Here is a 27,141-nt window from a genome sequence, read left to right on the forward strand (position 1 = left end):
CTGACTGTTAGGAGGCTCGTACTCACCTTCTGAACAGAAACATGCTGACATGTTCAGGTGTCTGCAGGTGAGACTTCTGTTCCTGGTCCAGACATCCAGGAGGAGTCCTGGTTTAGGTCGGTTATCTATATTTTGTCCAATTTGTTTGGGCATTTGTGGATTTTTCCTAAATTTTAGAAAATAAAGAGCAGATGAATTCAGGTATTTGCAGGTGTTTAGGAAACAGAATTTAAACATTCAAAACATTGGAAAACAGTTTAAAGCAAAGAAAAAAGTTCCTCTCAAATTATTTTGAAAAAACTTGTTTTCCTTTTAAATATTTTTATTGAAAACCCCTCAGTATTGTTTCGGTTACATCACACAAAAATTCAAAGTTTTTCCCCACAGACGGGAAGATGGAGGGAAACTAACAGCTGACAGGAGTGAGCTGGGGTCAAAGGTCAAAGGCGTGGGTCAACTATCACCTCGCTGCAGAAAACAAAAACATTTGTAAAATTATTTGTCATTAACAAAATAAAAACAAACCTGAAAATGAGCTGAGAGTCTATTTACAATATTGCCTTAAAAACCAGTTAAAACCAACCTCAGCAGGCCTCACAGACGTGACCTTTGACCTTTACACTCTTAAAAACAACACATCACGTCAAACACATCCTTATGCCTGGTGCATGTTAAATTTGACAACAGACCACGAGGTCGGGGTCGGGACCTGGACCTGATCCCCTGCTGGCTTCCCACCCAAAACTCCAACGCGTGACTAACAATTAACAATTAATCTGCCAGTTATTTTTTCAATTAATTGATTTCAGGAAACTTTCAGATCTTAAAACATGATAAAAGTTGTCTGCTGCCTCAGTCCAACATCTCCAGCCTCAAAGCCTGAGTCAGCGAGTTTCTGTTTGTGTCTGAAACCAGACGTGGACGTATTTAAAGTGACGCTGATTTTAAGAGTGTAAACGAGAGAAGAGCTAAAGTTTACAGCAGTTCAGATAAAAGTCAGAGCTGTGCAGAGTCAAGAACAAACCTGACTCACCAGGAGAAAAATGAGGAAGTGGAAAAAAGATTTTTTCTAAAGGTTTTGGACGTTTCCTGGACTCTGTCTGTGTGATTGTCCTGTTATTTAATTCCATCCTGGTCAGGTTTGTTCCTGTTTAATAAAGCAGGAGAAAGTAGACAGTAAAAAGCAGCTGCTCACGTGGCTGCAGATTCCCACGCAGAGCAGCGACACCTGAAACACACGCAACAGGTGTGTCCTGTTTCAGACTCCGCCTCCTTCAAACAGCTCAACTAGACGGAAAAAGTCTGGAAGACACAGCTATTATATCTTTTCGTCCTCCATATCCCATAATCCACTGCACACCTGCCGCTGTAACGGTGTGTTCAGGTGACTTCTGCCAGTGCGTAGAGTTAGAGGCTGACCAGACGAACAGGTGTAAGTGAATTCAGGAAGTGAATGACTCCAAACAGGAAGCCGAGAACCATCAGAGCGACACATGAACCTGCTGCGCTGAGTCAGGACTGGTTCCTGTGACAAACCTCAAACAGAATGGTTCCTGTTTTAACTGAACCCTGAACCTGAACCTGATCCTGATCCTGATCTGGGTTTACAACCAAAGGATCAGACTGAACCTACACAACATTCAAGACATCAGTTCTCTGAACTTTTCTTCAAATGTTTGTTTAGTTTGCCACTGTAGTCTGAGAGCACCTGAACACACCGCACATTTCTGTCAGGTTTAGTTCAAAGAGTGAGTCCTTTTTAGGAGGCGGAGCCTGAAGTGTGACACAGCGGCGGTGGTCTGAACATCACGGGGGGACGGTCAGTTTGAACATGAGCCGCTCGGTTTTACATCAACCTAAAAACATCGACAGCTGCTGACTGGGGACAAAGACAGGTCGCTGTTAACTTCAGAAAACAAACACAGAACTAATAATTCCTCCCACCCGCCCCCTAACTTCCCTGTAGAGTCCCTACAATAAATCAAACACACACTGGAAATATTAATACGATCTACGTGGACCTGAGCGACAGCAGTTCTGCATATGTTGGACTGTGAGACGGGCAGAGACAGCAGAGGCAATGTGAGCACTATTCGTCCAGTTCAGGGAAAGTTTATCGGACTCAAACGAGACGGAGAACGAAGATCCTCAAACACCCAGCGTGGCAGGTGGAGACGGACACGTGTGATGTCCCTGATTGGGTGTTGGACACACTGAGGTCCTGAAGAGTCCAGAGACTGATATGGTTGAAGAAAGAACTGGGCTCTGATCCTGAAGGACACGGCCTATCTTTAAAAGGTGGATTTGGCTGGATGGTGGTTTGAAGCTCAGAAACTCAAAGAAAAACGAAGCGTTCAGCTGAAGGCTCAGAAACGCAGGTCGAGAAACAAAGGTCTCATCTCCGGACGGCTGCAGACTCTGGTGGATTTGAGGCTAAGCTGTGGAGGTTTGGGACGAGAGTTTCAGGTCGCAGAAAGCAAACGAAGACCAGCGCAGACTACAAGGTTTTCATGAACATGACGTCGCCAGGTCGACACGATTATTCCACCCGGAGAAAACCCACAGCTACTACAAACACACACGACTGTGTTCAGCTTTCAGCTGCAGGTGTGACAGGTTCTGCACAGGTGGGACTCAGGCTGCGTTCACAGCCGATCCGTCAGGTCTCGTTAAATCAAACTCTGCTGCGTTTATTCTTTATTTGAATTTCTTTGGGTGTGGACCAAATAACGGAGACCCTCCTTTACCGGTGGTCTCAGTCCAGTTCGGCGTGGACTCTGGTGGTTTGTTTGCTACGTCAGTTTAAAAACACAAACTCCAGTTCAATCACCTGCCGTTCATAAAGCGACCTGATCTGAACTTTAGCCTCAATTTATACAAAATCATCAGGTAACCGTGGTAACGCACATGTGCAGCAGCACCTGAGCGGAGGAATCAGTCAGAAACGAGATCAGTTAAAAGAAGCTGCGTGTTCGTGTTTTTGTCTCTGGGACAGACAGATCGGGGAAAACCTTGTAGTCTGGACTGGAGAAGCTCCTGGGTCCAGCGGCTGAGTGGGGACAGAGTCCAGTCCCTAAAGTTTTCTGGAAGCGTTTTGGACATGTACTGTGACCCGAAACGGTCGTCAACAGATGAATACAAGCAGGAGAGGACGAAGAGGAGGAGCCAACCACGGAGACGGAAAACAGAAATTCAGTCCAGCGTCTTCTGTTCTCACAAAGCTCTGCTAACAAGGAGCCGATCCACACCAGGACCTGACTTTCAGATGTTCAGACCAGGATCAGAGTTCAGGAAGAGGAGAGAAGACAGACTTACCAGACAGACAGAAGCTTTGATCCTGAACCAGGTTTTAAAGGGAAACGTGGAGTTTCAGGTGACAACCAACAGGTAAAGTTCTGATAAAATCTTCTTATATATTATCTAAAAAGTAAAAGATGATATTCTATTGCAAACTGAAAGGAACTATCTCAGATCACACTGTTCCTGTCGCTGCTCTCGCTGTCCCTGTTGTTGTTGCCGGTTGCTGTATTTGCTGTAGTTGCAGTGGTTGTCTGACGGAGGTCGGGTCCAGAGGTGGACTGAGACGGACAGAAACAGGACAGGACGACACACAGACGACGGTCGGCCCGGAGGACTAGTCGTCTTCGTCGTCGTCCTCGTCTTCCTCGCCTTCATCATCCACTTCTCTCTTCCTCTTCTGTCCCTGAACTCCCGCCTGCTCCTCTACACGGAGAGAGAATCAACCAATCAGAGGTGGCTGTCAGGATTGGGACCAATCAGAAGTCTGCATGTGTTATTTTACTGATAGAAAACCACCTACAGGAGGAGGAGTCTTTACAAAACTTCACATAAAGGATCAGTTTTAGGGACGTGATGCTTTTTTAGCTTTATTGGAATCCACTCAGGGATCCATTGATTGGTGGATTAAGCTGCAGATTTAGGATCCAGACCAACAGTGAGATTTAATGTGATTTAAATGTTTATCTCTGTAGCTGCTGAGCTGCATTAGCAGGCGACACAGTGCTACAGACCTCACTGTCAAATCACATGACGATGAAGACGTCGTCATCTTAGACGCTGACTCATCAAACATGTTACACTTCCTGTTAATATTCATCCATTCACTCTCTGATGAACTGTGTCACCACCTGCCTTCAGGTCACACTTTCATACGGACGCTCGTCAGCTCGCTGCATGGCTGACGGCCCCTAACGCCGCTCTGACGTCGATCAGCCTCTGATCCAGAAATCACATTCAGTGCTTCCTGTTTTAAAACGTCAGTGTGTTTTCACTGTGTTATTGATAAAGTTTAGTGGTTTGTGTCGTGACGTTCTTGGCAGACACACACTTTACCTCCTCCACCGTCACAGCCGGTCCAACACTCACCTTCCTCCTCCTCCTCCTCTGCATAGTCCTCCTCATCCTCGTCTTCCTCCTGAGACAAAGACAGAGACAGAAGAAGAAGAAGGGAAAAACTGAAGTGTTATACTTTCAAAATAAAAGGCAGGCAGCTTGTTTCTGATTGGACAACACTAACGAAGCTATGCAGGTGTTAATCACGTCTACATCAGTGTGACCAGGCTGATCTCCATCAGACCGACTCCGACAGCGTGTTGCTCTGAGCTGATTTCATCCCTTTAAATGTTTGTTTAATCAACTCTAAACTTTCATAGACATATAAACACACAGAGCTGTATAACAGACCTACGTGTTTCTCTCAGATCAGATCTGAAACAGATTTGTACGTTTCAAACCAGTTTATTCTTTCATGTGGAAAGTTCTTCTTTATATTTTGAGTTTTAAATTTCTGCCAATTACAAAATGACAACAGTTCAGAATCAAAATAAAACCTGAATACTGAAAAACTATTTCACACAGTCACTGCTAACGTTTACAGTAGTTACATCTTCTGAACATTTATTTTGAAAACTTTCTGGCTGATGCTTTTTTTTTTTTACCACCGTTTCTCTTCATCAGGATCACATGTCAGAGGCGGCCATTTTGGTTTTGAACCTGGTCAAGAACACAGTCACACCTGAGGTCACACCTGAGGTCACCCCATCAAACCGGCTCATATCAGACCAGGCAGAGAACTGGACTTAATTTCAAATAAAATTCTACATTGAACCACATGAGCATCGAATCAAACTGTCAGTCAACCCTTGGCCCCGCCTCTGCCCCACAGCCTCATGACTTTGTGAAACTAAACAGTGCGTTTGGTAGTAGGAATCAGAGAGGCTGCTGTGGAACACCTGGCCTGCGGCTGGCTGCTCGGTGGTTCTGTCTCACCGTTGTACAGGTGCTATTCAGGACAGGTGTGTTATGGGGACCTGCAGACCTGTGTCTGAGCCGGCTGTGGTTCGACCTGCAGGCTGAAGCCTGAGTTGCCCACCTGATCGCCCCGGTTCACCTGAAAGCCCAGCCCCACCTCTCCTCCCTCTGAGCCATCCTCATCCTCCTCTTCATCGTCCTCCTCTTCATAGTCACCGGTCAGCCCCGCCCCGTCCTCGCCGTCCTCATCTGCGAAGACAGAGGTGACGTTAAGAGACGACGACGTTCACACAGAGACGACGTTCACACTAAACTCAGTGTCCCACCATCGTCCTCGGCTTCAGAGTCGGGAGCCTCGTTGTCCTCCTGGTCAAAGCCGTCCAGGTAGGTGACCTGAGGCAGCAGCTCGAACACACTCTCTCTGTAGTCCTCCAGAGACGTGATCTCACAGTTGAACAGGTCCAGACTCTGGAGGCTCTTCAGGTTTTGCTGCAGCAGGAAACATTACATCAGCATGTTAGCAGCAGCAGCAGCAGCGTCATCGTGTGTGAGTGTGTGTGAGAGTGTGTATTCTGACCAGCGCCTCCACGTTGCTCAGCTCTTTGATCTTGTTCCCGCTCAGGTTGAGGTAGGTCAGGTTGGGACATTTCTCTGACAGAGTCTCCAGAGAACCGGACAGGTTGTTGTCGCTGAGCTCCAGCTGAGAAAACAGAGAAGAAGAAGAAGAGGAAGCTCAGGTTCTTACTCACCTGTGGCAGATTATCTACAATGAGCTGTGTTAAAGAAACCCTACAAAACACCAGCACACACGATTCAGTGTGAGAAAGAAATCTATGTTCTACTCCACTGGTGATCGTCTGTGATGTTGTGGGTCAGTGTGTCTACAGTCTGTCTGTAACTGTAATGTCTTTTGATGGTGTCTAACTGCCACAGGAGCCAAGAGACATGTCTCCATGCTGCTGCTCATTAATCCAGGACTGTTTAAAACCTTTTTATGAGGAAACAATACGATTGTGTTTAACACTGGTCCTGTCAGAGACCCTGTGTGGATCGCAGTGAAACTGCCCCGACACTCGGCCTGTGTGTTACCTTGCGTAGTTTGGGCAGTGAGGGCAGCTTAGCCAGCGAGCTCAGACCCACGTTGACCATACTGAGGAACTCCAGCTCCGTGAACTCGTCCGTCAGACCTTCGACCTCCCCGTCTGCAGAGCGACTGTTGTCCACCACCAGCTCTGCTATCTGAGAGGTGGGTGTGCAGAGGGAGATGGGACGAAGAGGAAAAAGAAATAAAGTCCAGAACAAACCAGTGGAGCTGCATCAAGGCTGCACAGCTGAAGACTGATGCTTTACACTGTATTTTACTGATAAGGTTCATCCTTTGTTTTTAAACGTGTGTGGTGTATTTTACACCGATGTAACGTAAAGCAGCTCCAGCTGCACGTCGGCCTGCAGTCCTGGGTTGTGTAATGACAGTAAAGCTGACCCTGACCTAGAACTGCTTTCACCTGCTGTTCCTCTGACGTCCAGCAGAGGCTCCTGCTAACCGTCTGCTTTAAAGTGAAAGCTGAAACCCATTGGTCGATCGACAGGAAATGAACCGACAACATTTTAAATAATCAATTCACAGTTTCGAGCAAAAATTAAATAAACTATAAAATTACATATATATATATACACACACACACACACACACACTGTTTGCTGGATAAAACAAGCTGCTGAAATACACTGAAGTAAATTGCGTTGGGCTGCGTCGCACACGGCTCCAGGCTCACAGACACAGCAGCATTTTTCTTGTGCTTCTCTTCATGTTGAATCACCTGTGTGGTTTAAGGTTGTGCTGTCACTGCGGGTGGGTGGGGGGAGGGGGGGTTAGTGCAGGGTGTGGTTTTACTTTTCCCCCACCTGGATTCAGTGAAGAAGAATACTGGAGTAAGAGCCAATCAGAGGCAGAGTAGGGGGCGGGTCTCTGCAGACATACAGAGACACGCCTGGTACACGTCAGGTGCACGGAGCCGACCAATGAAGAAGTTCAGTTGCATCTGACAGATTTTGGCTTGTGTGTGGAGCCCTGGCATTTCAGACAGAAAATAAATGGCAGATTGATTCACGAGGACAGTGACGCTTGTGACTGATGACTCTTCATTATCAATAAGTTACAGATTTTTTTCTCGATCAGTTCATTCGTGTTAACACAGTGAGCCAGTTTCCCAGAGCCTGAGGCGCCGTCTTCAGACGTCTGTTCTGTCGTTCAATCTGAACGTTGAACCAAAAACATGAAACCATCGACTTCATCATCAGTCAGTGATTGATCAACTGATCGATCAACTAATCATTTCAGATTATTTTAGAAAGTAACTGTGGGTTGTAGCCCTAAGATGGACAGAGACAGACAGAGACAAACAGAGATGGACAGGTGTGAGCTGAGGTGTAACACCTGGGTTTGGACTTTGTTCAGACTGGTGGTGCCTGTGTTTCCCAGAGTTCCTCTGGGTCCTGGGCTTATATAAGCAGCAGAGTCTGAGTGTGTCAGAGCTTCAGGCCACCAGGCATCAATGAAGACCGACGGCCATTACTACCACTGCGCGCGCACGAGCTGGGGCTTTAAACTACTATAATCTACATGCACAGTCTGGTGTGTGTGTGTGTGTGGTGGGGGGCGGGGGTTCCACTGAGCCTGTACACACACCATCTGCCGGCATCCCCCCACTTCATACAACATGACACCAGTGAGCTGGATGAGTGTGTATCACCGAGTCTGAACCGTGAGCACCGGAGAGTGTGTTATTTAACTGAAGCTGGTCGGTTGGCCGTCCGGTTATATAACTTAATCACACACACACACACACACACACACACACACACACACACACACACACACACACACGGAGCTGTGCTTTAAAAGGGACGAAAGAATCCGAGTAACACCGATTAAACAGGACACGTTACTGCGGTCACACCGTGTTTTAATGGATCCGACTCGTTTCCCGGCAGCTACAGGCGGAGCCGGTCCGGTCCGGTCCGTCATGTTACTTTCCTACAGATCCACACACGCATTCCTCCGCATGGTTAAAGCGGCGGCGGTAATCGGCCCAGTCGGTAACGCCATTTTGAGCCGTTACGACGCTGTTAGCGAGCACCGACACTCCGCGTTACACGGTAATCACGTTACAACGACGAAGCACGATGTAACGCGGAGTTCGTGTTTTGTCTTAACGATCATCCAACACAATCATTCGTCGATGTCCGTGTAATTCCCCGTCACCTCCACAGCTAATCCGCTTTCTGTAACGGTAAGTCGGTAACGCGTTACTACCGAGCTCCAGCTCCACACTCAAAATGTCTCTGTGACCGACCTCGGTGCGCCCTGCGTCCCCCACCGAGCAGAGTCGCACCAAAACATCGTTTAAAACCTCACAACAGACGCTAAGTTTGCTTCTGAATCCAGTTTAACGACGCGGGCTTCGGTAAAATGTCGGGTTACACGGTATTTCCGTCGAAGTTTAAGCCGTTGGCGACTTAAAATGTCCGCTCGCGGAGAACCAAATACCCGCCGACGTCGTTGTTGTTGTTGAGGTCGACACGCAGTGTTTGTCCGGGACCAGAAGCCCGCGCTGGCTCCGGAACAAACACCCGCGTGTCGAACTTATTCTCCGGTAAAGTCGAGCTGCTCCGAGCGGCCGGTGACTGATTAAAAGTTAAACTTGCACACGTCGTCAACCGTGAAGCGGTTATAAACGATTTACGCTCGAACGGGACAAAACCAAACTGCGTGGGCTCGTTAACCGTTCCGGGACGATGAGAACCGTGAATGTAGTGCTAATAAGTGAATTTTGGTGACATATTTAAAGCCTCCCGGAGAGAAGTGTTTCACCGGAGAGGAGGAGGAGGGGGCGGGCGGACGAACCGAGCCGTGAGATGCTTCCACATCCATCCAGAGACGCTGTTCTCAGCCGAGGTGCGGGCGGCAGCTGATCAGACTGTAACCTGATCGATAAGAGGTTTACGGACCGAGTGTCCCACGGTAAAGTTTCCGTTCAGAGCGTTATCCGTGGCGGACTCCATGTGATGAGCGCGGCGGAGCAGCCAGTCAGCTCCGGTCGCACATCACCTCCCGGACTATTTCAGGCAACAATTAAAATGTTATCAAAATCCAAAAGGCTCACCTCCGCCGGGTTCCTGCTCCGCAGCTCTAGAGTGATCCTCTTCTTCATGTCCATGTTGAAGTCTGCCGTAAGAGGTGATTAAAAGCGTCGGTAAACACTTGATAAAGTCCCGGGGATCAGAGCGGGGGCTGCTCTTCTCTGACGGCCACAGTTTGCCTACTGATCCTCCATGATACCTCCCGCCCTACCCCCTCCGCCGGAGCCCCGCCCCCAGCCGCACAGGGTTGGCCGCGTGGCTCTGCTCTGCCGCTGATTGGAAGGTGGCCACGTCAATCAGGACTGATCGGCCGTAATCCTGGGCGGGAATATCCCAAAAGGCTCTGGCAGCCCGATAAAGCCTCATGGGAGTTGTAGTTTCACAAAAGCAACATGATCGTTACAGCCTCTCATTAAAGGAGCGATGTCAGTGTTTCAGTTTAAAACGTGAAAAAATTAACATCAGCAACAGAATGTGGAGAAATAACAGTTCTGACCTTGAGTCAAAGACATCTGTGTTATGTTGCAGAGATATCTGCTGAAGTTAGCATGCTAACCAGCTATCCCCAGCCTGTCCTCACTTGTAATACCACTCTGTACCTGTAGAGGCGACAGTGAGTCACTGTAGCGTCCAGTGTGCCCTCGGTCCACCATGAGAAGATGAAGGTCCGTGAACCTGTGTTTCACCCGTCCTCTCTCAGGGACATTCGTCTGTCCTCAGGCTCAGCTGCCGATGCTGCTGCTCCAGCTGCATCCTCTCCATCTTCACTGTTAGATTAAATCACTGTGGTCAGTCTAACAACAACAGAAGAGAACAGTCAGGGTAAACCTGTGTGAAAACATTATTCTACAATCCAAGCTAACATAAGCTCAGCATGGGGGATCAGACTCACGTTCACCCTGAATTACAGGTACGCACAGGGCAGGTAGAAACTGCCCCCCATTTCACTGGCTCGTCTCGCTTTGGCGAAAGGAGGGGGCACTGCAACTTTCTGGTGTTATGCTGCCCCCTATATGTTTCAACAGCCAATTCTTACACATTTCCTCTATAACAGACTCAAATTTAAAAAAGTGTTTAGGGGCATTTTCTCCTTGATTGACAGGTGTCTCAGTCCAATAAACAGCTGCTTGCATTTGTTTTTTTTTACCTCATAACTCACAAAACTGATCCACTGGTTATGAAACATCTGTATTGTCTTAGTATTGAATGTATATTATAGTTAAGCGCATGTTTGTGTTAATGTTTGACAGAAATAAAAAACTGTGCATGAACAAGCCAAAATTTATCACAAGTGAACTTTTCTGTTTTTGTAAATGAAGTCAAAATATAAATGAAGGTAGGCGAGACTGAAAGTTCACTTCTGACCTCGGACTGGAATAAAAGTCTCACCACAACATCCATTTAGTAGCTGCTCTGGAGCTTTTGACTTCTCTCAGTAGATGGAGTTTTGTTGTTTCCCAGGAAAAGACAAAGTTTGAAGTATGAAGCCACCGTGATCAACAGGTGGTTAACGTGCTCAGATAAAATGAAATTTAAGAAAAAAAGTTTGGAGGGAGGCCGATGAGCCAACGGGACAAAAATAAATAGAACTGGTGGAAGTTTGTGTGGTGTCGTTTCAGCATTCTCTCATTTTCCTGCATGTGTCTGTCCAAAGCCTGATCATCTCAGAGTCCCTGCTGCTTTAAAAACTGACTGATCACTGCTGACTCAAAGCTCATTAATAAAATGATTACGTGTGGTTTTTGCCATCAGTTTGACACCTGAACACCTCGTGCAGCGTTCAGGTGTCACTGTGTGAAAGTTTCAAAAACACAATAGAGAGGAACTTATTCAAAAAAACAAGTGTTTATATTTCAGATTACCAATGCAGGCAGCCATCATTTGTCATCATCATCGTGTTGAAGCATTCGGGTACAGTTAAAAAAATACAACTTTATATGTACATAGAAAAAGGTTGGCTTCGCTGAGCTTATAAAAATAACTATCACACTCAACTCAAATGACGCAGAATCACTGATCAGAGGGAGAACGGGCACGACGGACTGCTGAGAGGATACAGGTTGGTCTGCACAGCTACCGAGCAGCAACATCAGCTGACAGGTAGAGATCAGTAACCGGTGTTACACTGGAGGGCCGAACAGGGCTGAACCAGGACAAGAAAACCAGGGCCAACCTAACCTCTCTGAGGGGCCATACTGGGGTTTTAGATGTTTTACCACCAACTTACACATTTCCTGAGATTGAGTCAACTTTAACCCACCTCTGATCATTTACTGCACGGTTTTACACTGATTTCCTTCCTTCCAGGCAGCCACTGGTTTCACTTCATTTCTTAAATGGTTTTGCCACAACATGGCATCACAACATGGTATCACAGTCTGTGTTTGGTCAGCGTCAGTGTTGTATGCAGAGATCTATCACGTACATTTTAAAAACAAAGAAAATGTTGAATTTACTCTGAAAGGTAAAAAACAGCTGACAAATGTTTGGTTCACAGACGCACTCGCATTTAACTTCTGCATTTTATGACATGTTAAAGCCAGAATATGAAACTCTCCCACGTCCCAGATTTGCTGTTCCTTTGTCTTATTTGATAGTAAACTGAATATTTTAAAGCTTGGTTGGAAAAAACAAGCAGTGTAACGAGATCACCAGGTTTCAGAAAAACCTTCTCAAACCTGAATATTTACCATTTTCTTAAGTTCTCGTCAATTTTTAAGTTTTTAAAAGTTTTTTTTTTTTAATAAAAAATGTTCCATTTCATACTTTTCTATGATGTTAAACTATATATTTGGTTTTTGGAGAAATCTGAGCACTCAGCTTGGGCTTACTGGTGATTAAAAAAAATATATTTTCTGAGGTTTTGTGACTGAACAGTGAACTGACTGGGCGAGAGGATAATCCACAGACGAATCAATAATTCAGACAGAGGAATGTGCCAGGACATGTTTTCATTTTAAAAAGTTTCTGTTCAGGGGTCAGCTAAAATTTCAGATGCGGTGATGTCCCTGAACACACCACCAGCTGTGTCACCCCGTCAGACGCCTGTTTAAGGGGATCGTTTGGTTTCAGGTCGCTGCAGATTTCATGAGGATGAGGTGAAAGTGAACGCTGCACAGGACGATGAAGGAAACCAGTCTGAAGTGCTGCTGTGAAAAATACACACGAGGTTAAAGGGTCTGATTCAGAGGCAGGAACACCTGGAACACCTGGAACACCTGAATATCTGAGTCACAGTAACAACTGATGATAACTGACAGGCAGACAGCGAGACTGACAATTAAATGTCAAGTCTCTAACTGAACTGAAACGGTTCTCCAGTTAATCAGTTAGCCATCAACAGAATGTCAGTTAGCAACTGTCAGAGAGAAAGATTTTCATTTTTCTTTGATGTTAAACTAAATTTCTTCTGTTGACTAAACAATCTATAAAACAACCGGCAGACTAATCAATAAGTGATTCTATCGGTCCCAGAGGAGTTGGCCTCAGTCAGCCCTGTTAGCGGCCTGACTCCCACCTCAATGACTGCAAGGTTTCCATAATCAATCTGGTTCGGTTCGGTTCAGGTCTGGACCCTGGGATCTATGAGACTCAAGGACAAAGAGGAGTTTTTCTATTTTCCAAAGTGAGTTGTCTTGTTGAGGAGGACACAGGACATGAGCCAAAGACAGACGATTGCCTGTGACCATTTGGCTTCCCTGCTTCATTCTGGACTAATTTTCGGGAAGCAAATAGGAAAGCTTGTTTGGCTCTCCAAAAGGAAAGAAGTCCAAAAACCAAAAATATATATAAACCATAAAATGAGAAAGAAGCAGGAAAACAGTTCAGAGTGAGTTTTTGTAGTGTCCACAGCCAACAGAGGGGTTTTCTTTGCTCTCACAGCCCTCTGTCTTCACCGTATCTTGTCTGTGATCTTCTGAGGAAGCAAAATGGTGCAAGCCACAGCAAAGTTGGAGTAACTGGGTTCTTAGGGCAGAGGGCAACGTGGTCCCAGTTTATCAAGACGTAGAGTTAAGAAGGCATCAGACAAACAGCTCAGTTGGTTCAGGGATTAACCAGCGAAACTGAATACAACAGAAACAAAGGGATACAAATAGCTAGAGAGGGAAAACCATTCGTTTTCACAGCATCTAAAACGCTGTGAAAACAAACTAAAATGCTAAATTCCTGCTGTATGATCACATATGTTGCACAAAGCAGCCGCCGTCAGGTTCAATCATTCTGCGTTTGCTCAGAGTTCAGCTGGGGAAGCAAAATGACGCGTTAAAGCAATGTTAAGCAAACACACAGGGAGGACCGTCCTCCTGAACACGACATCCTGACTGACCACTGATTACAACTGAAACAAAAAACAACAAAGCTCATTTTCCTTCCAGCGAAGGTCCCACCTCCTCCTGGGTTCATCTTTCTCCTTATTCCTCTCCATCTCTCTGACCCATTCATCCAACTTCATTTCCATCTGCAGCAGCCATTTTGTATCCCTATTAAGTAAGCATTCTGTTAAGAGAACTAGTGGAAACTCAGAATGGGGCATTGCAATCTACCCTCATGTTTGTGTGGTCTGTTTTCAGTCCAGGTTTTGTTCCTGACTGTTGTGTCTTCTTGGGGAAGCCATTTTCCTTCTCCTCTCTCACACGTTGGTAGCAAATCTTCAGAGATTCCAAATGGTGCATGACCGACCATGACCACCATCAGGTTAGTTTAGTCTATTTGACCTTCTTGTCCCACTGGAGAAGCCATTTTGTCACTCCTCTCAATTGTGCCAAAAAAAATTCAGGGATTCAAAATGGTGCTTGACTAAATTCCACCACCATGTTTGTTTAGGCCTCCGTCACTCTGTCTTTGTACTGTTCTGTTTTCTTGGGGAAGCCATTTTGCTTCTCGTTCCCCAAAGTATTATTAAATTTTTCAGGGATGCAGAATGTTGCACGACTGAAATCCTCCATCGTGTTTGTTTAGTCTCTTTTCAGTCTGTCTTTCTCGTCCTAACGTTTCTGGAAGGCCATTTTGTCTCTCCCGTCCTTCGCCTCCATCGCTCTCTGTTAAATGCAAACCTGCGAGTTAAACCAACCCTCTTCTGTTATGATGTGTCTTTTTGTCGGTATCACCCCCTCCTCAGCCCGTCCTCCCCTCCCTCTCTGTTACGAGCTGACCTCCGTTGTCTCTCCCCCCGTCTCCACCAGCGTCACCTGACCCTCCTCACCCTCCATAATAATACCTCCCTCTTGCAGCACCACCATCTCTCCCTCCTCCTCCACCACACTGGCGGCCCCCTCCTCCTCGTCCTCCTCCCCTCCCACCACCTCCTCGGGGCTGGCTGCGGAGTTGGCGGCGGTGCTGCCGGCGGTCATGGCGGCCGTGGTGGTGCTGCTGCTGTTGGCCTGACTCTGGGCCATGGCCTCCAGCTTGATGCGGTACTCCTCGGCCTCCTGCTCTTTACGCAGCAGCTGCTGCCGGTACTCCTGCGCCTTCCTGTTGGCCTCCTGCAGCTGCCTCTGCAACAGCTCCTGCAGGAGGAGGAGGAGGAGGTCATGTCACAGTGTCTCAGTCCAACAGGTTCGTTACACAACCCAGTACACTACAGCTGCTACAACTGATTAATGAACTGATGAGTTGATTGACAGAACATGAACTGATTAATTATTCTGAGTCCCTGTTTTTAGCAAACGTCCATTTTCAGCTTCTTACATGAGATTATTTATTTATTTCCTTTGTCTTAAACGACAGTAAACTGAACGTCTTCATGTTTTTCCTGTTGATCAGATAAAACTTTAATCCACTAATCACAAACTGGCAGCCCCACAAATACTGCACTTTGGAGCTAATATGATGAGAAGACTCATTTCATGGGTCAGTTCCAGGGTCAGAGGTCTGTTTCTCTGTTTCTACGTCCCTGTCAGTGAACTTGTCCCCTCACCGTCTCTCCTGTGTCGTTGTGGTTGTTGGTCACCTCCAGCTTCCTCTTTCTGGACGGTGGAGGCTGAGGCTCCTCCGTCACCACCTCCTCCGTCACTGTGTTGGCTGGCACTGCCAGCACTGAAAACAAACAAACAAACAAACAAATCCAGCATCAGAACACAGGTTTGACTCGGAAAGTGCTGAAGTGAATGAAGGTGTTTACGTGTCCTACTCTGCTGTCCGTGCTGCATGGTAACAAAGAACGGCTGTGCCATCCCTCCGGTGGTCTGTAGGTTGCCGTGCTGGTCCGTTACTATGGTGATGACTCTCTGCCCCCCCTCGTTAACAACAGTGGCGTGCTGGATGTTGGAATCCAGAGCGCTGGCTGCCATCGCCTCCTCAGAATCTCCTGAAACACAAACATTAAAATCATATCCCCACATTTGTTTAACAGCTGTGTGTGTGTGTGTGTGTGTGTGTGTGAGTGTGTGTGCGTGTGAGTGCGTGTGCGTGTGAGTGCGTGTGCGTGCGTTCACACCTGCGTTGGCCTTGTTGAGCAGCTCGGCCAGGTTGACCACCCCACCCTGTATGGCAGGTATTCCCTGGATGATGAACTGTGGCTGGTTGGTGGTGGTGCTGGTCTCCACGTTCATACTCACCTGGTTCATGTTCACCTGGTTCATGTTTACCTGATTCTGCATGCCTTCCTGTGTGCACAAACACACAGACACACACACACACAGAGTACAAAGGTAAAGAAAAGCACCAGGACAATGACCTCATGGTGGACATTCCCCCCTTGAACTCTAACAAAAAACTGATTTCACGCCACAGCTGTCTGGATGTTGTGTCTCACCTGCAGCAGCAGCATCAGCTCGGTGTTCTGGATGTCGACCGCAATGTCGAACGGCGTCTTGTCGAACTTACTGAGCGCGTGCACGTCGGCGCCGTGTTTGATGAGGGTCTCGGCCACGCCGTGGTGTCCGTGCTGAGCGGCCCAGTGCAGAGCCGTCATCTTCAGCATGTCTTTGGCATTGATGTCTGCACCACTCTGAAAGCACGCAGAGTTTTTAAAACACAGCTGAGACGATTAATCAGCACAAACTTAACTCAAAACTCGTTTCAATAATCAATGAATTGTTTTCAAGCCAAACATTTGATGGTTGCAGATTCTCAGTTTGAGGATTAGCAGCTTTTCCTGGTCGCACACTGTAGAAAACTAATCATTTTGGCCCGATTAAAAAAAAAAACATAATTTGAGGACATCGTCTTTGGGCTCCAGAAAACTGTAAAGACCATTTTTCAGTTTTTTACATTTTTAATTTTGATGATGTTTTATTGTCAGAAGGAAAAAAATATTTCATCGTCCTTTTAATACAAAAACATAAACCGAAAGCAGCTGATGAAGGAGGAGACGTTCAGCTTCAGGTCTGCTGTAAATGGCTTTTAACTGCTACAACAAGACTCTGATTTAGTCAAACATCAGATTCTTTTTGTCCAGTTCCATTCAGGACATGAAGCTCACAGCTCTGAGGGAGCATCAGCTGGGACATACACTGAAATAAAACAATAAAAAAGTCCAGATTAAAGTCTGTATTAATCCTGAGAACTTCTCACCCGGACCAGCAGCTCCACGATGACGGTGTGTCCCTCGGCGGCGGCCATGTGCAGCGGGGTCCTGTCCACCTTGGTGCGGGCGTCTCTGCTGACGCCGGCCCTCAGCAGGACGTCAGCAGTGGAGTAATGTCCGTGCTGAGCGGCCAGATGGAGTGGGGACGTCCCCAACTATAGGACACAGATATCTTCACTGTTATCAGGGGACACGTGACTGTACACATTTGTTCTACATGCAGTACAAAAGAACAGGTCTGGACATCACTTTCACCAGGTCTCAGGACTTTAAGAACCAACATTAGATCACTGAAATAAAAGAAGTCAGCGACTCACCCAGTCCGTGGTGAACGGAGCTCCGTTGGCCATCAGGTTCCTGACCTCATCGTCCTGACCTTTACGAGCCGCCTCCAGCAGACGCTTCCCCAGGTCCACCAACGACATCTGACACACAGAGACACAGGTGTGCGAAGCCTCAGTCACATGACATTTCCAATGCACCAACAGTCAGTCTCCCTTTCACCTCTGTTAAACAGTGGGAACGGAGCAGGTTCTGCAGACTCCAAACTGCAGCGTCGCTCTGTCCTCTGATTACAGCTGGCCATTTCTCTGATCAATATTTATTTACCACCCATATCAGAAATGTGACATCACTTCCTTTTCCAGGACCAAACACAGGTAACTTCTGTAGAACAGACACATAATGTGAGCACCTACAACATGCTTCTGTTTGAGTTTCCCATATTTAACGATACATTTAACATCTGGATGAGAGACAACATCAGCCAGTTTAACACCAACACGTTTGCACTGATGTTACTCAACAAACACACTAATGCAGTAAAAGAAAATTAATTCTTTTGACTTAATAAATTGTTTATTTCTTACAAACTGCTAACTGCTGTCTGGTCTGGTCCTTCCTGATTCTAAGGCCTTGTTCAGTGTTTTGCATCGTGGCTCCAGAGAAACTTTCACCAAACATCATCAGAAAATATTTTTTTTAATATAAAAAACAAAACAAAAACCTCTAGGATTTAAATGAGTTTAAAAGGCAAACGACCCTGTGGAGCGTTACAGTGGACACGGGCCGGGTTCGGTCCCCCCGGGTTCTGTGTGATAAACTGGGTTCTGTCCAAATGATAATTTTATCATCAGTATTTAATTATTCACGCAGTCAATAACAATGCTGAATCACAGAGGAGTTATATAATTATTCAACCAGTCTGTTGGCAGAAAATTAACATGCAGCTGTTTTAATACTCATTCATTCACCAGCTGCAGCTGCTCAGAGAGAACATGTTGTTTCTGTTGCGTGTCAGCGTGATGAGTACTTTATTTATTACTTTAGTTTATTTCATGTCAGACAATATGCGGACGGTTCAAATGTGACAACATCTGGACTGATGTGCCTCAAAGTGCCAAAACAAGTCGGCCGATGTTTCTGGAAACGGACTCAAACTTGCGGACAACGGGCGCTAACATCGTAAACAACCGTAAAACGAAACCAAACAAAAAACACCCGTATAAACAAACGGTTGGTGCCTGGTTTTAAACATGTGGCATTGGTGCCACAGGTTTGCTGTCGGTGATTCTACTGGGAATAATGGTTTTCTTTTATCAGAAAGTGGGAAAGCTAGACAGGTTAGCCCCGATACTGTGTCCGATAATGGAACCCTGCTGTTAAATAGCGCCTGTGATTGCTTAACAGCGGAGAAGGACGAGGATTTTCTCTCCGCGGCCGAGGAGCCATTTTACGCGCCTTCATGGACAGAAAAGAGTCCGCCATGTGCCACGTACCCCCATGTCCCCTCTCCGGGCTGTTATTTACCACCACCACCGTTAAACACCGTAACCTCCTCCGCCGAAACATTTACAGTAACACCAACAGGAAACCGTTTGATATTAAGTTGTTGGTTTTCCGGGGGAAGTCAGAGAGAAATTTCCTATTTTACACACGGAGAAAAAACTACTTCCACATCCGGTTAACTAGCTTTCTTCAGCGCGCACCGTCGAACGGCTTACCGGAGACATGTCTGCTCACACTACTCGTTTACTTCGATTCATTTCTGTCAGTGTTTAACGGGTGTAGGTTTAGAAAAATATCGTTTAATCGCCCGATGGACGGCGGATCAGATACTTACCGTGTCCAGGTTTGTTAGGAGCCAGCCAGCGCTCCTCTCTGCTAATGTTAGCACGCTAGCCGGCTAGCCAAACAAACCGTCTGGTGTGCGGAGGTTTGTGCGCTAAAATCACTGCGGTGAGTATAAACAGCTCAGTAATATGCACACTTTCATTCACACGGCACAAAACATAGGCATTAGGCGCCGCTGCAGCTTGTCGGGTTCCTCGGGGCTTATTTACTGCGGCAAGTAACCGAGAAGCGGCCGGTACCCGCCCGGATGGCAGGGGTGCAGCCTTCAAAATAAGAGCGTCAACTCCGTCATGAGGTTTTTCTGTCGTTTTTCCCTGCTCTTTTAATTTGTGATAATTATTTGGCTATTTATAAATCACATTATTAGGCAAAACATTATTAGCTGATTAACGGATCGCGAGAGTACTCTTTATTTAATGCATTATAGTCATATAATATTTCACATTTTCCAAATAGTTAAACTGTCATTACTTAAATGTACATCAGCTTTCTCAGCTGACCAACTGATTACTTAATCTGAAAAATGTCAGAACATAGCAGAAAAAGCTTGGAGTAGTTTCTAGGAGTGAAGCTAATTAACCTGCCACTAACTTTCTTTATTAAATCTATAAAATGTCAGATAAGTGAAAAGAATCCATCCCAGTTTCTGAGTAAAAGTTGATGATCTCATATGTCTTGACAAAAGTCCAAAGGTACTCCGTTTACAAAGGTTTGACCTGAGAAAAGAAGATCACCTTATCCTTTGAGAAGCTGCAAAAGAGCTCTTTATTTAACTTTTATGTTTAAAAGTGGTTATCAAAACAGTTGCAGGGTACTTACATGACAAAATAATAATTATGGCAGCTCTAGTTAACATGCAAAAGTGTCAGATCTTGACGTTTGAAAAACCTAAACTGGCGTTTTAGCTTGACAATTTATTTATTTTTGATTGATAAATCATTTTAGAAAACAATTAACTGATCTCAGTAATTTTTCTGGTAGAACTTGCTTGAAATCACATTATTTTGTTTATTGTTGGTAGAACAATACATTAAAAAGTTACTTTCCTCAAAGTGCAACAATCATCTTATTTTTGACCTACTAGTATTGCCTTATACGCAGTGAAAATGCGAAGATATTTTATATTGAAAGTCCAAACAGGAAGTGTGGCCGTCATTACGAATCTCTTGACGATAGTGTTTAGCATCTAGTCTTGTTAGCCCTTAGCCTGTGTGCATGCAGACTGTTAGCAAGTTAAACGAAAGCGAGTTTTACCTTCTTCTCTCGGAGATTCCCGCGAATTTACGTCTCCCGAAGTAAATCAGATTCTGACAGGTGTTCACCTGTCGGGGAGGGGTTTAAAAACAGGTATTTTTTGTGTTTTATCTGGTACAAATATGGCGGCTCCGCGACACCGGAGGTGGAAGCTAGAGTGAGCGTTAACCTCCCTGTGGGCGGGCTCTGTGAGAGCGCCGAGGAACTGACCTCAGGTCGGTCCAAACGGCTGAGCACGGTCAGCCTGCGTCAATGTGGGACAAAGCGCTGACCTCAGATCAGCCACAGAGCAGCTGCCTGCTGATCTCAGTTCATCAAAACACTTCAAATGTTTGTCAGGCACAGACGGTGTTAAACGAAGCTGCGCTCACATATAAACATACGCGGACACGTTCAACTGAATCTACACAATGAATTAAAAATTACCCGCGAGCCGCAGAAAGAACGGAAACGCTTCATATTTAACTTCAAATTAAAAGGCGCCATCTCTGTAAATCTGGTGTGGAGACACTGACTGCAGCTGCTGTTTGAATAAATATGATGAAGCCGGTGATTTCATCCATTCACCACGTCTTTCTTCATTTTACAGGAAATGTTCTTCAGCACATGAAGGAGTTATCACTGCAGGAAAGAAGCAGCCGTGCTGTAGAGGATTTTCTCCGTGTTGAATATATCTGTCAAGAAAATGTGGGTTGAAATTTTAAGTTTGTTTCGTGTAAAAACAAACAGAAACATTTTCTAATGAAAAGCCGATTTTTTTTTATAATGTAATACACTAAAAAGAACTTGTATCACTGTGATTATTTTATTTGTACGTCTTTGGCTTCATGTTGTCTTTGCTCATAACTTTGTAAATCATTCAAGATTAAAATCTGATTTTAAAACCTTTAAGGTTGTTTTTTTTAAACCTATCTTCCAGGTATTTTCTTATGTCATTAAACTAATTAAAATAACACGATCATGTGATTTCCTAAAGTTCTTCTAACCATAAATGTGGAGTTAAATACTGATTACAGGGAAAAGTTAAACATCTGTAAAATAAAGCTTTGTCCTTTTTCCTCCTGTGAAGACGTTTTCACGTCCAGGTCAAAATGTTTTTCTCTCTGTGGGAATCTGAACATGTCAGAAGTTGTGTTCAGTGATCAAAGTGTTGTTTTGTGAGAGAAACACAAAGGTTGTTTTCTTTTATTGTTGACTGGGTGCACAGGACATTAGGAGAGTCTGACGCCTGATCGCAGGGAAGCAGGACGGACGGTGAGCGTTCACGACGCACAGCATGATCAAAGCAAACACAAAGGCACAGATGGAAACCAGAAGAAAGCTCCTGCCTCACCACCTCAACACTTTCTAACTTAAGAAAGAAAACAATTATTTCTATGACACAACAGGACACAATAAACATTCCTCAAATATCTGAAATAAACTCTGATTCAACTTAAACAACATGAGCATAAATGATAAATACTACAAGGTGCTTTACCTTTGGAGACGTTATCTTGTAAGTAGGAGGTTCTGATCTCATAATTCAGGTCAAAGGTTAAAGGTCAGTGGTTATCAGTCATCACTGTGTCAGACGACAGAGGCATCATGGCTTATTTCCTGGGTTTGAGACAGTGAGTGATATTAACGTCACTGAGTAACGTGGATGGTTTATTATTCTGGTTTGATTATGACATAAATGAGCTGAAGTATCAACATTAAACATTAAAAGTCTTCACGCGTGTGAACAGATGGAAACTTTCACAGAAACTTCTGCTCTCTCTAGCGACACCTCTGGTGAGAGGTGGTCACTGCAGGTTTGTTTCTGAACCACACTTCCCAGAGTTCCACACAGTGTGTGATGACCACTGTTTACAGAATAAACACGTGGTTGTTGTAGAAGTAACATCGTGTACACACTCACTGATCTTCTAACATCAGGGAAACTTTTTCTGATCATTCTAATTTATTGATGAACGTGATGGTGAAGAGCTACAGCGGTTAGCTCGTATGTAGCTGCCCTGAAGCAGCAGGTTCTGAAGCGTTCCAGTTCTAACGAGATTGTTACCTCTTCTCACGGTTACAGGATAAAGCCTCCAAATGCGTCTCTTTTGTGAATGTTTTCACCTTCATACAACACAACAATGTCGTGTTTCTAATCGTCCGTCCACCTCGTTAACAAACAGGAGGGGACAATCAAATGGACGAGGTTCAAACGGGAAAGCTGTCAGTTCAAACTCTGAGCTAGATCAGAATCTTATTCCAGTGTAAACACTCTGAAGATCAGCTGACATGCAGATCTGGTTTAACAGCTGATCGAGACACATGCAGACAAACCTCTCAGTTTACAACCTTTTCACTGACACACTCACACAGATGATCAGGGAGTGAACACAGAGCTGAGGGCGTCTGATCTGACTCAGGACCAGTCTCTGCAGACCTGAGTACGGAATCAGACTCTTATTTTGGTGAGTTTCCTGAAAAAGAAAAATGGTGGGGGGGGGGGGGGTCTGCAGAGACTGATCCAGATCAGAGGTCAGGTGATGCTGGTCTCAGAGCAGCAGGTTGAGGTCGGCCAGCAGAGCGTCCACGTCAGCGATGGGAGCTCTCCAGTAATTAAAGGAGGAAAACTCCACCAGCTCAGCCTGCAGACAGGAGACAGGAGACAGGACACGGGTCAGAGCTCACCTCCACCAGGTGTCATCAGCTCCACCTGCTGGCAGGTGCTGGAAGGAGGAGCTGACTGACAAATGAACATAATGAAAAATGAATACAATGAATTCAGTCACACACACACACACACACAGAAATCCTCGTGGTGCTGTGGTGGACTCTGTGTGTGGGACCGACCTCAGGTTCACCTGAGCTCCTTCCATCACATGTTCTTTCACCTGCAGACTAAAATGTTGACGACTCAGACTCTGAGCGCTGGACGGACCTGTCAGTCCCCTCACCTCCTCATCCTGACTCCTTGGTTTGGACGTCTTGTCTTTTCCTTTGCTGCTATTGGCCGGCTGGCTGTCAGTCAAACCCAGGTCCTCCAGCTCAGACAGGTCGAGGGCCGGGATTGGCTGCCTCCAGAAGAGGAAGGAGTCGTACTGGCTGTTTGACGTCTCCATCATCTTTGAATCTGGACCAAACACAGATGAACAGGAGGTTTGGATTCTGGATGACTGGTCTCAGAGTTTACTGAGTTTACTGAATCAGACGTGTGCTGAGGAGCATGGAGACAGGAAACCACTGACCTGTTGTATTTAAATATTCATGAGCTTCCTGCTGCACAAAGACACACACACGTCACACACAAACAAATCTGAGCTCATAAAAAATATGTGGGCTGAGTTCAGCATGTACAGTCACAGTCTGAGAGTCTAAATGTGGCTCTTTTTCTATGGACTCTGGTTCTTTGTCCAGTCAGTGAGCTGAATGCAGAGGGTTCAGTCCGTCTCTCACGGTGACGCGTCTCTGGACTGAGAGCAGCTTCAGGTTATTTTAAACCTTGTTTTGGTTTTATTTTTAGTCTCTGCTGCTTCGGAGCAGTTTACGGACAGACGGGGGACGAGCCGCTCAGTTCTCACCCGTCACTGTCCTCTCCCACGTCCACAGCCCAGATGAAAAATTCACAAAACAGTCACGTGTTTCTGAAAAACTCCAACGGGCCCTGAAAGCCTCTCAGCCCTGTTTAGGGCTCAGAGTGAAAGCACCAAACCAGAACGCTGATGAACCACAGATCAGTTTTCAGACCGTCCCCCTTCCCCCACACAGGGACTGAGGCGGCGCTTTAAAGAGCAGGTCCTGACTCACCTGAGAACGGACAGGACGACGTCAGACGAGCCCGTATCTGGAGCCATGGATCTGATCGGTTTCAGATGCTTTACCTCTCAATAAACAATCAATCATTCACTTTGGATATGATGGAAAAAATCAGGGTCCTGCCGGTCCCTGTGCTGAAGAGAGGTCCTGCGTCTGAAGACCTTCACTGAGACGATGGGACACAGACCCTGTAGGTCCTGGAGACATCATTGACAACATTTCAGTGATTTAACTACTGACATTTTGAAATGATGTCAGGAAGAAGGCCCTGCTGGTATTTAAATCCTGATCCGGATCCACATCAGGTTTATTTCTGCTGATTTTTCCTGTGACTCTAAAACGGAAACTGGGTCATCGCGTCTCATCAGACCGAAATAAACCTCAACAGCTTCACGCGCTCAGGCTCAGTTCACCTGCCACCAAACTGCATTCACATTTTCATCGATTTTATTTTCGGCTGCTTTTATTCTGAGGTCTCGGTGCTGAGGCGGTGGTCCGGGTCCTGGCGGCTGAAGGCGCAGACACACGGCAGTGATCCCGGGCAAAACGCGTCTCTTTAGCCTGCGTCTCCCCGCGATGCCCGTTATCGATCAATCGATCAAGACAATGTGATTAAAGGATGAATCCACACATTTATCAGGGCGTGTTCGAGGCGTTGGCCCGTTGTTCAGGCCCCGAGGAACCGACGGTCCCACCGGAAAAACCCACGTTTACTCTCAGAGTTACTGACATTTGTCTCACACGCACTCACCTCAGATGATCCGGGTTTTTCTTTTATTTCAGCTGAACATCATTTTAAAGGTTGTTAAAGAGCAGCAGGATCCGCGGTCACCGGCTTTCACCGAGACAACGGACACACGTTCACCGTGAAACGGAAGAGCAGCGGAGAAGGAAACAGCTCGGTACCTGCTCGGTGCTCCGTCTGTGTTCTGCGGGTTCGGGTCGCAGTCGGTTCAGGTTCCGTCTCTGCTGCTGCTGCTGCTGCTGCTGCAGGTTAACGGAGATCCGCGGCTGCGTCAATCGCCTAAATATACACGGTGACTTCCTGTTAACGGTTTCAAAATAAAATCTGTAGAACAGTTTAAGTTTTTTCCTCAACTGATGATTTTATTCATCACACCAACATTTTTATACAACGCAGGAGCAAAGCTTCGACATTTCAAACAGCCATGCGTTTTATTCTTATTTATTTCTGTTTATTCTTCAGTGCACGTTCAGAAAAACCAGTCACCACCAAAACTCCAGTTTCCCTCTGTAACTGTGATGTAATGGTTTCTGAGCATATGGAGCAATGAGATAATTAACAATAATAATTTTAACACTTTATTGATCCTTGCTGATACACACACACACACACACACACACACACACACACACACACACACACACACACACACACACACACACAACAAAGTCTTCGTGTCACCGTGTGTGTGTGTGTGTGTGAGACCCACATTCGGGTTTTTACGCAACAAATCTGTACTTTTGTTTTGAAAATGAGGTTTCCGGTCAGCTCCAGCTCACTCTGGGAACTTGACGGTACCTGCTTTGTTACGGGTGAAGTGTGGGGGGCGGGGTGAGGGTGGGGGTAGGGGGGAGGGGGCGTTGAAGAAACAGTCAGATTTAAATCAACTCGTGCGTTTGTCAGGTGTTAATCTGACTTCCGGTTTGTCTCAGGTGTCATTAACACACCTGCTCAGTTTGATTGACGCCTGTCACTTTCACTCCTGGTTCAGTTTGGTGGAAAGTAACTAAGTATTTTTACTCGGATACTGAACTGAAGTAAAACTCTGAAGTTTATCAGATATAGAATGTGTCGTTTACCGTGGCTGTGTGGTTGTGTAGTCGTGTGGTTGTGTAGTCGTGTGGTTGTGTAGTTGTGTGGTACACATACCAATAACATACGATAACATGGTGGTGACCTGGTGCTCCAAACACAACCTGGAGCTGAACAAGGTGAGGACAGTGGAGATGGTTGGAGACTTGAGGAGGAGCCCGGCCCCCATCATCCTCCATCATCCTCCTCCATCCTCCATCCTCCTCAGCAGAGGGTGCACTTCCTCCAGCAGCTGTCAAACGCCACATTCCCTGTACGTGTAACTCACCTGGTTATAAAATGTTTCTGCCTCTAACATGGTGCCTGTTACCGAGCTGAGGAAATCAGCGATGCTTTAATGAGCCAGGTGTGAGGCTGTGGCTCCGTCAGCAGGTGGAGCTCTGAGCCTGAGGAACCACAGGAGGAGGACGGAGGAGGAAACGTCACACAGAACCAGGATCAGTTTCCTGGTTAGAGCCACGCCTCAGAGAGAGAGAGAGGGAGAGAGACATTAACAGAGACTGGGAGCTGGGAGCTGAGCTCAGTGAGCAGTTCTCAGCTGCTCAGTCGCTGCATTCGCTGCCCTGTGATCGTCTGTGGTGAGTCCGCTGCTTCTTTTTCTAACACAGGAAAACTCACACACACATACATACACACACACATACACAGACACACACACACACACACGGACATTCACTGAATTCACCTGAAAAACTCTTGAGTTGTTTCCTGTCCAGATGTGAGCTGATGTTTCTGACTGGTCCTGGTTTTCTTCGAGGTTCCACATTAACGGAAAACACACGACTGAATGAGACATTCAGCTGAGACGAGTGTGTGTGTGTGTGAGACTGAGTGTGTGTGTGTGTGTCTGTTCAAGTAGTGCACAAGAGCTGTCCACATACTGGTTATACAGTTAAAGCTTTCATTACTTTCATCACTGATCATTTTCACGATCAAATGATCAGTGATTCATAAAATGTCAGAACTGTGAGGAAAGTTTCTGTTTTATCGACAGAAACAAAGATCAGTTTATCATCATGAGCAACAAGTAAAAGCATCAAACCGCTGATCAGTGATCAAAGTTCCGATCGACTGATCACGAAGTGAACAGGCGGTGACGTGATGTTACAGCTGAGATCCTGAATGAGCCGCTGGTCCGGACTCTGACGGCCTGATGTTAAAGTTTAGTCTGTGTGTTGAAGTC

The 27,141-nt window shown here is 46.0% G+C and overlaps 4 protein-coding genes across 10 annotated transcripts in view; 1 reads left to right on the top strand and 3 right to left on the bottom strand.

Moving 5' to 3' along the window:
- Positions 1-288: 288 nt before the first annotated feature.
- On the bottom strand, positions 289-9,614 carry anp32e (acidic (leucine-rich) nuclear phosphoprotein 32 family, member E). 3 transcript variants are annotated; one of them, XM_041052917.1, is made up of 7 exons: positions 9,438-9,614; positions 6,361-6,510; positions 5,849-5,971; positions 5,598-5,760; positions 5,429-5,520; positions 4,387-4,435; positions 289-3,723 (listed from the first exon to the last, which is right to left on the bottom strand). In XM_041052917.1, the coding sequence occupies exons 1-7, from the start codon at positions 9,489-9,491 to the stop codon at positions 3,635-3,637; spliced, it is 720 nt and encodes a 239-aa protein (XP_040908851.1). In that variant the 5' UTR covers positions 9,492-9,614; the 3' UTR covers positions 289-3,634. The 3 variants fall into 3 exon arrangements, with proteins under 3 accessions (XP_040908851.1, XP_040908850.1, XP_040908849.1); XM_041052916.1 differs by having other exon boundaries at positions 5,411-5,520; XM_041052915.1 differs by having other exon boundaries at positions 5,393-5,520.
- Positions 9,615-12,038: 2,424 nt separating this feature from the next.
- On the bottom strand, positions 12,039-20,487 carry gabpb2a (GA binding protein transcription factor subunit beta 2a). Of its 4 annotated transcripts, XM_041053010.1 has the most exons (8): positions 18,721-18,872; positions 17,260-17,367; positions 16,930-17,097; positions 16,169-16,363; positions 15,851-16,019; positions 15,545-15,721; positions 15,332-15,450; positions 12,039-14,921 (listed from the first exon to the last, which is right to left on the bottom strand). In XM_041053010.1, the coding sequence occupies exons 1-8, from the start codon at positions 18,724-18,726 to the stop codon at positions 14,556-14,558; spliced, it is 1,308 nt and encodes a 435-aa protein (XP_040908944.1). In that variant the 5' UTR covers positions 18,727-18,872; the 3' UTR covers positions 12,039-14,555. The 4 variants fall into 4 exon arrangements, with proteins under 4 accessions (XP_040908944.1, XP_040908943.1, XP_040908942.1 ...); XM_041053009.1 differs by lacking the exon at positions 18,721-18,872 and adding an exon at positions 20,330-20,487 and having other exon boundaries at positions 15,545-16,019; XM_041053008.1 differs by lacking the exon at positions 18,721-18,872 and adding an exon at positions 19,065-19,202 and having other exon boundaries at positions 15,545-16,019.
- Positions 20,488-21,495: 1,008 nt separating this feature from the next.
- Positions 21,496-25,136, bottom strand: mllt11 (MLLT11 transcription factor 7 cofactor). 2 transcript variants are annotated; one of them, XM_041052600.1, is made up of 3 exons: positions 25,028-25,136; positions 23,263-23,438; positions 21,496-22,953 (listed from the first exon to the last, which is right to left on the bottom strand). In XM_041052600.1, exons 2-3 carry the CDS (start codon positions 23,428-23,430, stop codon positions 22,861-22,863), a joined length of 261 nt encoding a protein of 86 aa, XP_040908534.1. In that variant the 5' UTR covers positions 23,431-23,438; positions 25,028-25,136; the 3' UTR covers positions 21,496-22,860. The 2 variants fall into 2 exon arrangements, with proteins under 2 accessions (XP_040908534.1, XP_040908535.1); XM_041052601.1 differs by lacking the exon at positions 25,028-25,136 and adding an exon at positions 24,873-24,990.
- Positions 25,137-26,425: 1,289 nt separating this feature from the next.
- cdc42se1 (CDC42 small effector 1) overlaps positions 26,426-27,141 on the top strand; it is a 17,552-nt gene continuing 16,836 nt past the window's right edge. Inside the window, exon 1 of the mRNA XM_041052948.1 lies at positions 26,426-26,536. The gene's annotated coding sequence lies outside the window, so the exon portion shown is untranslated. The remainder of the gene's footprint in view (positions 26,537-27,141) is intronic.

Source organism: Toxotes jaculatrix, chromosome 13 (assembly GCF_017976425.1).
Source record: "Toxotes jaculatrix isolate fToxJac2 chromosome 13, fToxJac2.pri, whole genome shotgun sequence".
NCBI lineage: Eukaryota > Metazoa > Chordata > Actinopteri > Toxotidae > Toxotes > Toxotes jaculatrix.

Excerpts from the sequence above, each read along its gene's own strand:
- anp32e (XM_041052915.1), bottom strand. The coding sequence starts at position 9,491 with ATGGACATGAAGAAGAGGATCACTCTAGAGCTGCGGAGCAGGAACCCG. Across the intron at positions 5,972-6,360 it reads CACTGCCCAAACTACGCAAG|CTGGAGCTCAGCGACAACAA; the intron begins GTAACACACAGG and ends CTGTTTTCTCAG. Across the intron at positions 4,436-5,392 it reads AGGTGAACCGGGGCGATCAG|GAGGAAGACGAGGATGAGGA; the intron begins GTGGGCAACTCA and ends TCTTTGTCTCAG.
- mllt11 (XM_041052600.1), bottom strand. The coding sequence starts at position 23,430 with ATGATGGAGACGTCAAACAGCCAGTACGACTCCTTCCTCTTCTGGAGG. Across the intron at positions 22,954-23,262 it reads CAAGGAGTCAGGATGAGGAG|GCTGAGCTGGTGGAGTTTTC; the intron begins GTGAGGGGACTG and ends TCCTGTCTGCAG.
- gabpb2a (XM_041053007.1), bottom strand. Across the intron at positions 15,451-15,544 it reads CATGCAGCACGGACAGCAGA|TGCTGGCAGTGCCAGCCAAC; the intron begins GTAGGACACGTA and ends GTTTGTTTTCAG. Across the intron at positions 14,922-15,331 it reads ACAACGACACAGGAGAGACG|GAGCTGTTGCAGAGGCAGCT; the intron begins GTGAGGGGACAA and ends CTCCTCCTGCAG.